At 42.5% G+C, this 12,377-nt stretch overlaps 1 protein-coding gene across 1 annotated transcript; it reads right to left on the bottom strand.

Moving 5' to 3' along the window:
• Positions 1-165: 165 nt before the first annotated feature.
• On the bottom strand, positions 166-11,832 carry arhgap25 (Rho GTPase activating protein 25). Its single transcript, XM_048243539.1, has 11 exons — positions 11,447-11,832; positions 9,039-9,232; positions 8,419-8,500; positions 8,195-8,308; positions 6,926-7,130; positions 3,596-3,728; positions 2,922-2,995; positions 2,649-2,770; positions 2,305-2,459; positions 1,328-1,905; positions 166-747 (listed from the first exon to the last, which is right to left on the bottom strand). The coding sequence occupies exons 1-11, from the start codon at positions 11,508-11,510 to the stop codon at positions 552-554; spliced, it is 1,917 nt and encodes a 638-aa protein (XP_048099496.1). The 5' UTR covers positions 11,511-11,832; the 3' UTR covers positions 166-551.
• Between the last annotated feature and the right edge of the window lie 545 nt (positions 11,833-12,377).

Here is a 12,377-nt window from a genome sequence, read left to right on the forward strand (position 1 = left end):
CATTCAGCCTGATGGGCTTAGGTGCCCTGGAACATCCCACACATCCAGGCAACACCACATCTTACTCTCAACAACACAGGACTACAAGGAATCACACAGTCTCAAATGAATCTCCCCACATGTAGAGATGAAGTTAAAAAGACTTGGAATGTCCAAAATACAATATTATCTGATATATCACATTTATTATATCCATGTGCAGTACCAATATTTAGTCAAACAATGCAATCCTGTACAAAAAAAACATTCTTATTGTGAAATGACAGGACATGGCAACATTTGTGAGTGTGTGAGGGGGGTACACCTCTCTCAGTACACATCACAGTGTTGGCTTTAGCAGGACCTTTGAAATGGAGACTACAGCTCAGAGCTGTAAGTACCTTTATAACGAACGGATTCCCTGAGTGTGACGTGTGCTGTGTTCTACTGGACGTGTCTTCCATCTGGCCATATGGACACCCAAAGCCCTCAACTGGCCACCGGCAAATGGCCTGTCGGCATCCATGACTATTAAATTATGATTTGTTATCAGTGTCTCTGGATGGGCAGCTTTACGGAGGGCCACTTGGAGCGAGGAAGGCCTTGATCTCCTCGTCCAGCTCCCGGTTGCGTCTCTGGGCCTCGTCGCGGCTGCGCTCGGCGTTGCGCAGGCGGATCTCCAGAGCGGTGACGCACCGCTTCTCAGCGTCCAGCGCCGACTGCAGTTCTGCCACCTTGGCCAGCAGCTCTTTGTTCTGTTGCTGCAAGCTGCCATACACACACACACACAAACACACACACACACACACACACACACACACACACACAGATTTGCACCAACATGGACATGCACCAGCACACATGGTGCATATAGTGCACACAAACATGCAAGCATACAGTAACACACATTAATTCATGCATGTGTATGTATGGATACACATGTCCAAAACACAAAGACACACATAAGACATAAAAAGTGCAAGCAAGAGGGACAAAAACAGAGCCAATGTGACTATTGTCCACTGTGATTAAAAAAAAAACCTAGTGAACAAGTAACTGCTGTTTTCGGGAACTATTGAAACTATTTTAGAATTGACATTTGACAAAGCAGATAAGGGATTGCTATTCTTTGACCAGATCCAAACCCTGAGGGCTTCGTATTTCCTGTATTTTCAACAAAGCATTGGCCAAGAGCATGACTTAGAATGAAATGGCTCTTTGTGAGTGACCCCCATCAAATATTACCAAAAGGAATTCACCAATGGTATGTCATTTTAAATACCATGGAAATGTAACAATCTAGCTTTGGACTTTTGACACTTGGTGCTTTTGCTGGCATGGCACAAACCTGCTAATGGTGTTGTGAGGGGTTCCAGTGCCTTCTCCTTGGGTGTCTGGAGCGTGATGTGGAGAGGCTGTGGCTGATCCTACTGGCTCCTCTTTGACAGGATATAAATCACCCAGCCGCGCCGACTGGGCCTTGGATGTGGGCGTCACGTTGGATGCAGAGACGTTGGTTGTCTTTGGGGAACCTTCGATGTCCTTGGCAGTGAGGTCCTCTGCTGCATCCTCTTCCTCCTCCTTTTCCTGCGGCGATGTGAACTGGGACACCCCCTGGAGGTCCAGGATCTTGAAGATGTCCTCGGACAGTGTTTTCTCGTCGCGCTCGTCACAACTCTCCTGGATGCGACTCCACCTGAACGTGGCGTCATCGCGGGCCATGCGGACCGACGCCGCGCCTTTCATCAGGTTGGGGAGCGTCTGGGTGCGTTTACGGGGGCTTTGTCCCCCCCAGTCGTCTGAGGTGGGGGACGTGGGGGACGTGGGACCGATGCCAGACTGGTCCTCCGGTCCCCAGCCATCGTTTCGGTCAGCCTCCACATCTTCCTCTTCAGGAGACTCTGACAAAGACGAGTTGTCTGCTTGCTGGAATGGACAGTAACGTTACATTACTGAAGTGTGACTTACTCAGTGAGGATCAAATACATATTCTGACATCCAGAGGCATTAACGTCTACACAAATACACTACAGAATTCTGGACCATTTAGGGCTTCATACATTGTAATATTTTTCACTAATACAGCTATATAACTGTCTTCTACCACTATACAGTTATAACAGACCACTCTGTGACAAATACAAAAGAATATGTCTTCTTAGTTTCCCAATCATTTCGCAATAAAAGTCTATTTACTTTTTTAATGACCATTTTATTGTCACATAGTTTGTATAATGAGTAACATGTGTTCTTAGGCAATCATGGAATAATCCTTGCGTGCCTAAAACAGTGACACAAAACCCAACTGAGGATGGTTGTTATTACCTCAGCCGATTCCCAGCCCACGAAGCATGTTCCACTGGACTTTTTACTTTTTCTTTTGGTTGGGGAAGGGGAGGAGCTGGCATCCTTGGATGGGGGAAAGAGCATCGCATGGTGTCGGATCATCACCGTCATGACCTTCTGGATCTGAGGGGTCCCTGCGGAACAAAACCGAAAGAACTTCTCCAGTCAGCAGGGGTGAAAGCATAATTCAAGCCATCACATACTGAGCCAAGTCACAGAGAAGAGGGATTAGAAAACATAATTGCCTGACAGAGAAGATGACTGGACTGAAGGCAAAGTTATACAAGACATACACACAGATAGATACAGACAGATACACCCACCTTTCATCATACTGATGGCATCCTCCATTTGTGGTTTGAATAGGTTAACACCAATGACTGTGGCCAAATTCTCCACACTCATCTTGTTCACCTTGGAATTCTGTCCAACCTCATGGAGAAACCTGTACAACAGCAACAGATGTGTTCAACTGACAATTTCTTACAAATATATACAGTATAATGTTGGTTCTGAACACAGCTCTGACCAAAAATACAACAAGACTAGACAGACCAAAAAAAACGGAATAATATACATGTTTAAATTGGTCTTACCTGCAAATATAACTGAGGAGATTGTAGTTTACTCTTGGAAGGAGAGCTATCTGTTTCTCCAAACACTCTTTACCCTGTATCATGTGCCAAACCAAACAAACAAAAATAAATAAATCAATGATAGAAACTGAGCCATGATCATGAATAGAACAAACAAACCAAATGAAACACACAAAGTTCAAACACCTCTTGGAACAGAAGTTCATAAGTCTGCACCAGCAATCCCCTCTTGATTTGATGGATATGTTTAGTTTTTCATGACTAGCCTTAGTCAGTCCCACGCTAAAATATTAGTCCCATCGGTATTTCTGTACCCACTGTATTTACTGGGCCCAGTAAATCACGATAATCAACGACTGGCTCAGACACTTGGGCTGACTCAGACTGTTGGGGTTTTAAGACTCTGATGAGCACCAGTAGGCCACAGAGCTGTGCCATGGTGTGAGGAAATCTGTTCCAAATTATCAACGGTAAGATGCGGGAAAATGGATAAAGTCTGACTCACTGTTTAGTAGCACAAACCATGTAGGCCTACACTTGTCTTTGGTAATCTATCATCTTAGTGTTCCACAGAGCAGATTCTGAAGCATTGCAATGTTTTACAGTAGGCGACTCAAACCCTTTGCCACCACTTGCCAAATCTGAATGACACTGGAATGCTCAGGATGGCTTACCAGACCGGTGCTGGCGTCCACCTGGCTGCTGCAGTCCAGAAAGTCTTGGTACTGGCTCCAGGGCACCACCGGCTGTGGGAGCTCCCGCAAGTACAGCTTGAGTAAGGACCCCACCGTGTGGACATCGGTGTCACTGCAAGCACCAAAACATTTCAAGAGGTTTTTGTGAGATATTCATGATACACATATGCACAGCTTTATGCAAAAGCTTGGGCCTCAAGGGCTAAACCTCTGTTTTGTTCATGTTGCTTTTTGTTATGAAAACAAATATATGTGGCCCCTGCAGCAAGATGATCCTTTCTGGCACAGAAAATACCATATGAATAAAGGGAAGAATTGGCTCCTCTACATCAGCAAATCCTTAGATGCAAATCCAGAAAATGCAAGTCCAGAAACTGACATATACAAGATGTTGGTCTCTTCAATAGGACAACAATTCAAAGTATACTTGAAAATACACAACAAAGTACATCAAGAAAAGCAAACCGTAGCATTGAAATGCCCTGCAGTCTCCAATGTGAAAGCATGATTAAAAATCCTTTGATAAGTCTTAACCATGATGCACATGCAATACACACATTTTATACATGCCAGATATTCAGAAACCAACAATAGAGAGTCTTTGCTCACAAAAGTCATTTGCAATCTGTGATATCTTTAAGTTCAAAGCTTTAGAAAGCAACAGCATTAAAATTTAGATAAAGTGTTGTTGTTTCTTTGCTGGAGTTTTATTTACTTAGAATCACAAAAAGAAGGTCATACTCCAAGTTATTTTGTTGTCTTTTATTGTCTTTTTTCTTTTGCAGCAGAGTGAGGGAGGCCAAGTGGCCAGAACATCTGCAACTCTTTTGCAGCAAGGGTTTGGAACCTGTTTTTTTTGCAACAAGGGTTTGGAACCTGTTTCTTTTGCAGCAAGGGCTTGGAACCTGTTTCTTTTGCAGCAAGGGTTACAAACAGATGTTTCCTCATTTTTGGATCCTGCAACATATATGAAAACGCACCCAACCACCAGCAAGAGGGAAAGCAGGGTGTTCGATCTAATCAACTTAAAGGGACACCAGGCAACGTTTTCGTGTTAATTACTCATCTTCGTAAGTCGGTATATGGTTAAATGACTCATTACAGGGCGAATGAAGACTCTCTCGCCCGCCCCTACTGCCTGTAGGAAGAATATCCCGCTTGCAAGTTCAGTGTATCGTACCCGCCGACCGAAGCAGGATCAGTTTACAGCACAGATGCAGGCTAACGAAACGCTAGTGATTGTTGCAAACATGTGTATAATGGCAGAGCCGGTGAAGAAGCAGCGAAAACCCTTGACGGAAGATGCAAAGAAAAGGAAAAGAGCTTCAGACCAAGCGAGGGGGAGTTTCGTAGAGAAAAAGCATCAGGCTTGCCTGGTGTCTCTTTAATCTGTCATTGCCACAGGACTGTCCACATTTTTGCATACACTGTACATAATTCAATACAGAGTACCACTGCTTTTTTTTTTTTTTTAAAGTAGTTTTTATCAGCCAGCAGTTTGCAGTATCTAAAGGAAACAGCAGAGGATGTGGTCACGCATAAATGTAGGTTGTTCCTATGTTGCTTTACATTGTCTTTCAGTCACCCTGGTATTGGCCTGAGCTAAATCTAAATCTGAGAGTAGCGCTCAGATTTTATGGTTTCTAAAACAAAGGAAAGAATTAACTTAATAAACATAAACATTTTGACAAAACAATTAACTTTCTGACTAAACAAAAATAGATACTAAGGTTAGGTGTGGTGTCATACAGTAAGATGAATTTTACACAAGAGTATATCTTTCCCAAAATAACCTGTTACTGATACACTCAGGCGTGTTTATCTTTCTTATCATATGTTGCATAAACACCTAGTCCATATTGTGGACCATCATATTCATATCAAATGAGTGGGTTACTATTTGGGGAATACCTTCTACCTTAAGATCCTGGTGAACTTCTACCACTGCACAATCGAGAGCATCCTTACCAACTGTGTCACAGTTTGGTATGGCAACTGCTCTGCCTACGACCAAAAAGCACTGCAGAGGGTGGTGAAAACTGCCCAACGCATCATCGGTTCCTCACTCCCCTCCATCGAGGCCATCCAGGGCAAGCGATGCTTGCGTAAGGCGCACAGCATCATCAAAGACTGTTTCACCCCAATCACAGACTGTTCACTCCACTCCCCTCCGGGAGGTGTTACAGGTCTCTCCGCACCCGAACCAGCAGGTTCAGAGGAAGCTTCAGTCCTGCGGCTGTCACCTTACTGAACTCTAGCTCTGCACCCCGGTGACAACCATCCAACTAAGCCCCCCACCGCCCTTGCCCTTGCCCGTGCCTGTTGAGGTGTCTATTTATTTACAAATGTACTGTAATTACACTTACATATAGCCATTTTCTACTGCTCTTCATACTATTCATCCTGCACACATTATCCTTACTACTCTTGTAATGTTACTCTTTCTGCACTACAATGGTACTGTTACCACACTGCACATAGCTGTACATTCTGTACATATCTGTCTTTATTTTTGATACTGAATATCCACATTTATTCTGTTTTCTTATTTTATATTCTGTTAATACACTGCATATATCTATATTATTACTACTATTATAATGTTACTGCTACTACATTGCACATATCTGTACATGTTGTTCATACATTGTTCATATTGCATAGCCATATTTATTCTGCTCTTAAGGTAACTGCTAATACACTGCACACATTTATATTTAATTTATACTACTCTAAACCACCTTCTGTAAATCAACTGTATACTACTGTCTACACTGCAGTATATTTATTGTCCTGTCTATGCACCACCTGTCTATACTTTGTATATCACATTGCACGTTTCTGCTTTTTTTGCACTTCTGGTTAGATGCAAACTGCATTTCGTTGTCTTTGTACTCTGCACAATGACAGTAAAGTTGAATCTAATCTAATCTAATCTTAAACCAATTGCACTGAAGATTAATTAGTAATGTTAATCATTAGGCTGCCTTATGAGCACCTTATTCAGCTGAAGCTGGTGAGAAAGTGAACTTTATTTTCTTAGTATGTTGACAATGCTATTTTGCCAGGAGCTTACTCACTGGCTTCAATGGGCTCCTTTCCAGATAGACATGCAGAGCAAATTCAAATTTGCTAACAGGTTTGTCTGGTTAACCTTGGCTAATAGTGCTAGTGTATATACTTTATTTAATCCACATCAATACCCACTAACCTCAATTTAGTAGCAACTGCTAATGCCTGATAAAACCACAGCTGAAACCTCATGAACCGTTGTTGGCAACCGAGAGGAACAAATTATTATGTAGTCACCTGGGAAAAGAGGGTCTCTCTCCAGCATCAAAGGCGTCTCTGAACTGCTTCACCTGGTTCTCTTGACCAGGAAGGCGAAAGATGCCCTCCTCATTCAGCCCATGCTCCCGGATGAAATCGGCACACTTCTCCACTAGAATGGGCACCACCCTCTGTCCAAACTTCTTCTCATAGACCATGATATCCCCAAGGCTTTTGCCAAATACTGACAAGATAGAGAGGAAGGAATATGAGGAACAAGAGATATAATGGCATTTTCAACTAAAGCATTTATGCATCTTGACTGTGTGCATTTCATCAAAACCTAAATGACTTGCATATTAGTCTTATTTTGACTTTGCTGCCCGTAGATTATACTATCTGCAATACATCTCTGTTGCATATCTGTCTTGCTGCAGAACCTGCCATTTTGACCACAAACAGCCACAGAGCAAGTTCCTTTTCACTATAGTTGCTAATTAAGGCAACAAATTCAACGGCGTAGTTAACACTATCATCAGGAAACTTTCTGTTCACCTTATGGTTTTTATTACAAAGAGGAAAAATGAACACAATACCTATGTGCAGTCATAAACATTGACGGACGGCTTTGGCTGAGAGGCCCATGGCACTTGTTAGCTTGACTGCTTGATAATACTAATACTAATACTAATACTAATAACACCGTAAGAAAGTGTGAAGTGCATCTACTGTAGGTGACACTGATCAATGTTTTTATACAGTATACAGCAGAGTGTGCATGACACATTATCACATGAAAGCAATGCTGCTCAGAAAGAACTGATTCTTTCAGCAAAGTTCTACTGTATGATTGTGACAAAGACTACTCTGTGTGTGTGTGTGTGTGTGTGTGTGTGTGTGTGTGTGTGTGTGTGTGTGTGTGTGTGTGTGTGTGTGTGTGTGTGTGTGTGTGTCTGTGTCATCCTAGTGGTTCCAACATTGCTTTATAGCTGATCTGCTTCAGAAAGGCAGCAAGAATCTGCCATTCTAAGGAGTAGGCCTAGCTCAAGTAGTGACATACACTACATCAATTTACTTATTAAGGAAATTAAACATAATACCAACATTACAATTACCTGCAGAATGAAATACTTTTGCTATGGGATATGTTGCTCAAAACTGCTGTATAGCAGCATGGCCAGCATGGCCTTTTCAAATCCTCAAAAGACAGTAGGCCAACCCCCATATTATTACTCAATTTTGTGATTGCATAATGTATATGCATGCTAACTTTACTGTATGTCATCCTCCTGGAATGAAGGCCTTTACCTCCACCGGATGGTGCTCCAATTACCCTTCGGATGCTCCGCACCCATTCATCCATCTCGGCCTGAGAACGGGCCTTGAGAACATAAGGGTCGCGCTCGCGATCTCCACAACTCGCTGTGGGAACAAAAACAGTCAGCCAGTCTAAAAAAACTGAAGTCCATTGGTCTTCCTGGGACATTGTCCAATTCTATTTTCATACAGTGAGATGGAAATAGAGGCCTTACGTGGGATAATCTCAAACAAGAACTTTTCATCGCCATTTGAAGGAAGCTCATTAACTTGACTGGACCACAATGAGATGGTTCCCTGTGAAAATCATATTGAGTTATTTATGTTAGCACCTAACATAAATAATTTCAAAAATGTTTTCAAATTAGCACTCCATAAATCCATAAAGGTTACTTTTATGGATCCATGGCCTACTTACATACTACATACTACATACTAGATACATACATATCTTTTACTGTCTATGCCTACATAGGGCAACTTTTTGAGCAATGTTGCTGGGCAACCACATAACCAGTATTATGATTGGATGACCATAATGATTTGTCTACTGATAATTTAAGTTCTCCAGAAAGAAATGGTTGCCCAATATCAATGGGAACATACCAGAATCACAATAATAAGGGTAATTGCCCAGCAACATTGCTCAAAAAAGTTGCCCCATGTATCATCAGCATATCTGGACTGGACAAAGATCTAATCAAATACTTGTACTTGGGTGGAATTGAATTAAATTAATGTCTAGCAAATGCTTAACTCCATTCTCATTTGCAGACTAACAGTAGACTATAGGCTACATACACAACATCACTTGTCTACTGACCATCTTACTCACCCTTACCGGACTGCTACCCTCCCGGTCGTCCTTATAGTAGGTCAGGATATTGCCCCTGAGGACAAAGTAGCGCAGCTGCCAGTTCTTGACGATGGACCTCTGCTTCTTCAGCCATCCGGTCTTCACGGGCTTCTCCAGTGACCTCTTAAACGACTTAGGACTACCCTCCCCAGGCATGATACTCTTAGATCGTGCTGATGAAAAGAACAGGTGCGTGAAAACTGTGCCATATCATGTTGAAAGCTCTGGAGATCTCTATCCACAACAATAAGTTTTACAGTCTCAAGTGTGTCTTTGTGCAAATCAGAGTTGTGTCTGAAAATAAATATTCAACAGCACATATAGTAGACAAATGCAAACGTATTAGCTTGGCAGGAAGTAACTACCCACTTTTTCACCTCAGGCGCTTCCTGCAGCATTGAGAGCGAGTTTCACTGTGCTTTGCTTTGCTTTGAGGGAGCATGAGCAAAGTGACCTCATTGCTATTGTGCTGACCATTTTGGTTGTTGTAGATCTGATCTAAGGGAAATTTTACTATACATCTGATGTGTGTGTGTGTAAGTGCAGGTGTATTTTCTGGTAAAACTAAACCTGAGTAAAGAAATTACAGATGAATGAATTATTTGCTGTGGAACTGTATAGAGACCAAGGCCTAGTATTGGGCCACACACAAAGCCACACAGACACACACACACACACACACACACACACACACACACTGACACAAAGTGTCATACTGTTTGGGATTAGGGACAGACAATTGAGTGTAGATGACCAAGTCAATGTAAGAATGCAAGCCAGATCGCACTATGTGTTGGGTGGTAGCCAGTGAGGTGGGACTGGAAGTGACCGTGTTTGCTCGGCTGTTGGCGGTCAGCTCAGTGTGTGACCTGCTGTCTGTAGATGAGAGGCCAGCGACAAGGAGCCCCAGACTCGTGTAAACAGGAAACTGCTGCATCATCTGCCTTTGCAAGAGGGAGAGATATCGCCCTGTACGTTCCCCACCAAAAATCTGCTCGCTTTGGTCTATTTTCAGGGCCCTCTTCCCCTGGTGCATTCAAACATTTGATGCTTTCAGAAGAGGCTTCGTGTGAACAGTGGTGTACCCGACCGCACCCAATCGCACCCCATTAACCATCATAGAGCTTTGAAGAACCCTCGCTCACTCTGGAGTGAGAAGATTCAAGGGAACAAATTAAAGAATAAGATTTTTTTATTATTATTAAAAAGTTGAAGATTTAAGCAAGACTACGTAGCAAGCCAAATAATAGAACACCAACACTTCCACAAAAGGATATAAGATCTCTGGGATATCTGGAAAATACATAATCTCATTTGTTAGCTATACACAATTCATGAACAACATTTAAGCCTATAATACAATTTTAACTGGATTAAAATTCAAGTGTTTGCAGCCTAACATTATCCATCATAATCTGTAAGCACTTATTTTAGTCTTGTATATCCTGCTTTTGTTCTTGACCTTACACATGGCCTTTGACAACCTTTCAACAGGCTGAAAGACTGTTTCCAGGAGCCACCACCATCTTGTTCTTTCCTAACCCGCTGTATCATCTTAGTGCCACGCATACAGTAGACTGACTGAGTGTCAGCAATGACACTTTTTCTCATGCCCATTTTTAAAAATCATATTGTCCCTTGTTTTTCAACAGAATTTCGTCAGCTTCCTGTCGACAGTCACAGTTGACTTTGACAGAGGAAGCCAGGCACTCTGTGCCAACAATACACACCCTCAATCTAAGACCTCAATGTAGTGTTTAATCCATATAGTATCCCATCATTATTGATCAGAGGTAATAGAATGATTGATTCAATTACTATTATATTTAACATTACCTATCATTATCTGCTGCATAGCAACATGCCACATCTCTAGGGTTTGTAGTGATCTCTGTAGCAAGTTGAAGCTTGGTAAAAATGCAAATTGTGCAAAAGTGAAATCCCTCTCTAATACTTTGTGATCTGAATAAGTTCTATAATGCCAAGTTAAGGTACACGTCTGGACAAGTGGGACATTTTTGTAGTAAATATGGTGCTCACTCTGAAACTTTACTGAACAGGTCTGCAACAGCTGTTACCTAGCTTCTGCATATTGAAATGTATCAGTACTTGTCCTGTGACCAATGTCCTGTGACAATGACCAGAAAGACCTGTTAAAAGTTTCCTCCAGTGAGTATAAATACATTGGCCACCACAAGCCACTGCTGAAAACCATACACACAGGAGGCTGGGCAGTCTTTTAAAAAGTGCCAACACACACTCTGACTTAAAATCACACACAGATACAGACAGACACACACACTGCAAATAATCCGGCCCCTTGGATAGGCTCAGCAGGCCGAATTCCTCTGGCAGTACAAAACATAGCCCTGAGCGATGGCCCTTACCCATCTTTGCTGTTTCAGCCCGGAGAGTGCTGAAGTCCCAGTTTCGAGGCAGCTTGAGAGACATTCTTCTTCATGGGAGAGGTCAGTCTCTCGACTGCACACACACACAAACACACATGCTCACAGAACCCACATACACACACACACAGTCACTCACACTCAGTTGCACTCGCATGTGCATGTTCTTTCGTTCTTTCCAGCCAGTGACACACCAAGTGCTGTCTCTCTCTCTCTCTGTTGCGCGCTCACTCGCTCTGTACCGCACTTCCTTCTTCCTTTACTGATCATTCTTTTTTTTCACTCTTTCAAACATGTTCTCTCTTGCACCTCCACTCCTCTGATGTCTGTTTTCGAAAGAGCCTTCACTGTGTCTGACTCATTTATCATGCTGTACACAACACTGAAGTTCACACAGTGCCTCTTTAACAGGCAAGGATTACAGACATGAAGCAATAAACATGTATAAACTCTGTAAGTGCACTGGTGTCATGATATAATCAAACACCCCCCCGGTAATTCGGTCTTTCAAAACGAGGAAGTGACTGACGTTCAGGGCGCCCTTTCACATTTCTCTACATGGAAATGAGATGCTGCAAACTGTACAGCCACAGAATTTCAACACAGGGGTAAAGACTCAGCAAAAAACCTTCAACCCTGCCAGCGCTACTGCAAATGACCATACAACATTTTAGAGGGTCAGAGGGACAGGCTTTTTGAGACTTGTCTCCCCATGTGCCAGACAGTATCTTTACATGAAGATCAGATTTACACAGAACCAACATCATGAGGCCTTTTTCATCAAGATTAGAAAGAGAAGCCCTGTCAAACAGGGGGAAAAAGGAAGTCAATAGAGTCTATAGAGAAAGAGGAAGAAAAAATGACATGGCCATAGAAACATATTTAGCTTTCCTTTTAATGGCAAATAACGACT

This window comes from Alosa alosa, chromosome 5 (assembly GCF_017589495.1).
Source record: "Alosa alosa isolate M-15738 ecotype Scorff River chromosome 5, AALO_Geno_1.1, whole genome shotgun sequence".
In the NCBI taxonomy this organism is placed as follows: Eukaryota; Metazoa; Chordata; class Actinopteri; order Clupeiformes; family Clupeidae; genus Alosa; species Alosa alosa.

Excerpts from the sequence above, each read along its gene's own strand:
- arhgap25 (XM_048243539.1), bottom strand. The coding sequence starts at position 11,510 with ATGTCTCTCAAGCTGCCTCGAAACTGGGACTTCAGCACTCTCCGGGCT. Across the intron at positions 7,131-8,194 it reads TGGAGCACCATCCGGTGGAG|TATTTGGCAAAAGCCTTGGG; the intron begins GTAAAGGCCTTC and ends CTATCTTGTCAG. Across the intron at positions 2,996-3,595 it reads TGGACGCCAGCACCGGTCTG|GGTAAAGAGTGTTTGGAGAA; the intron begins GTAAGCCATCCT and ends CACATGATACAG.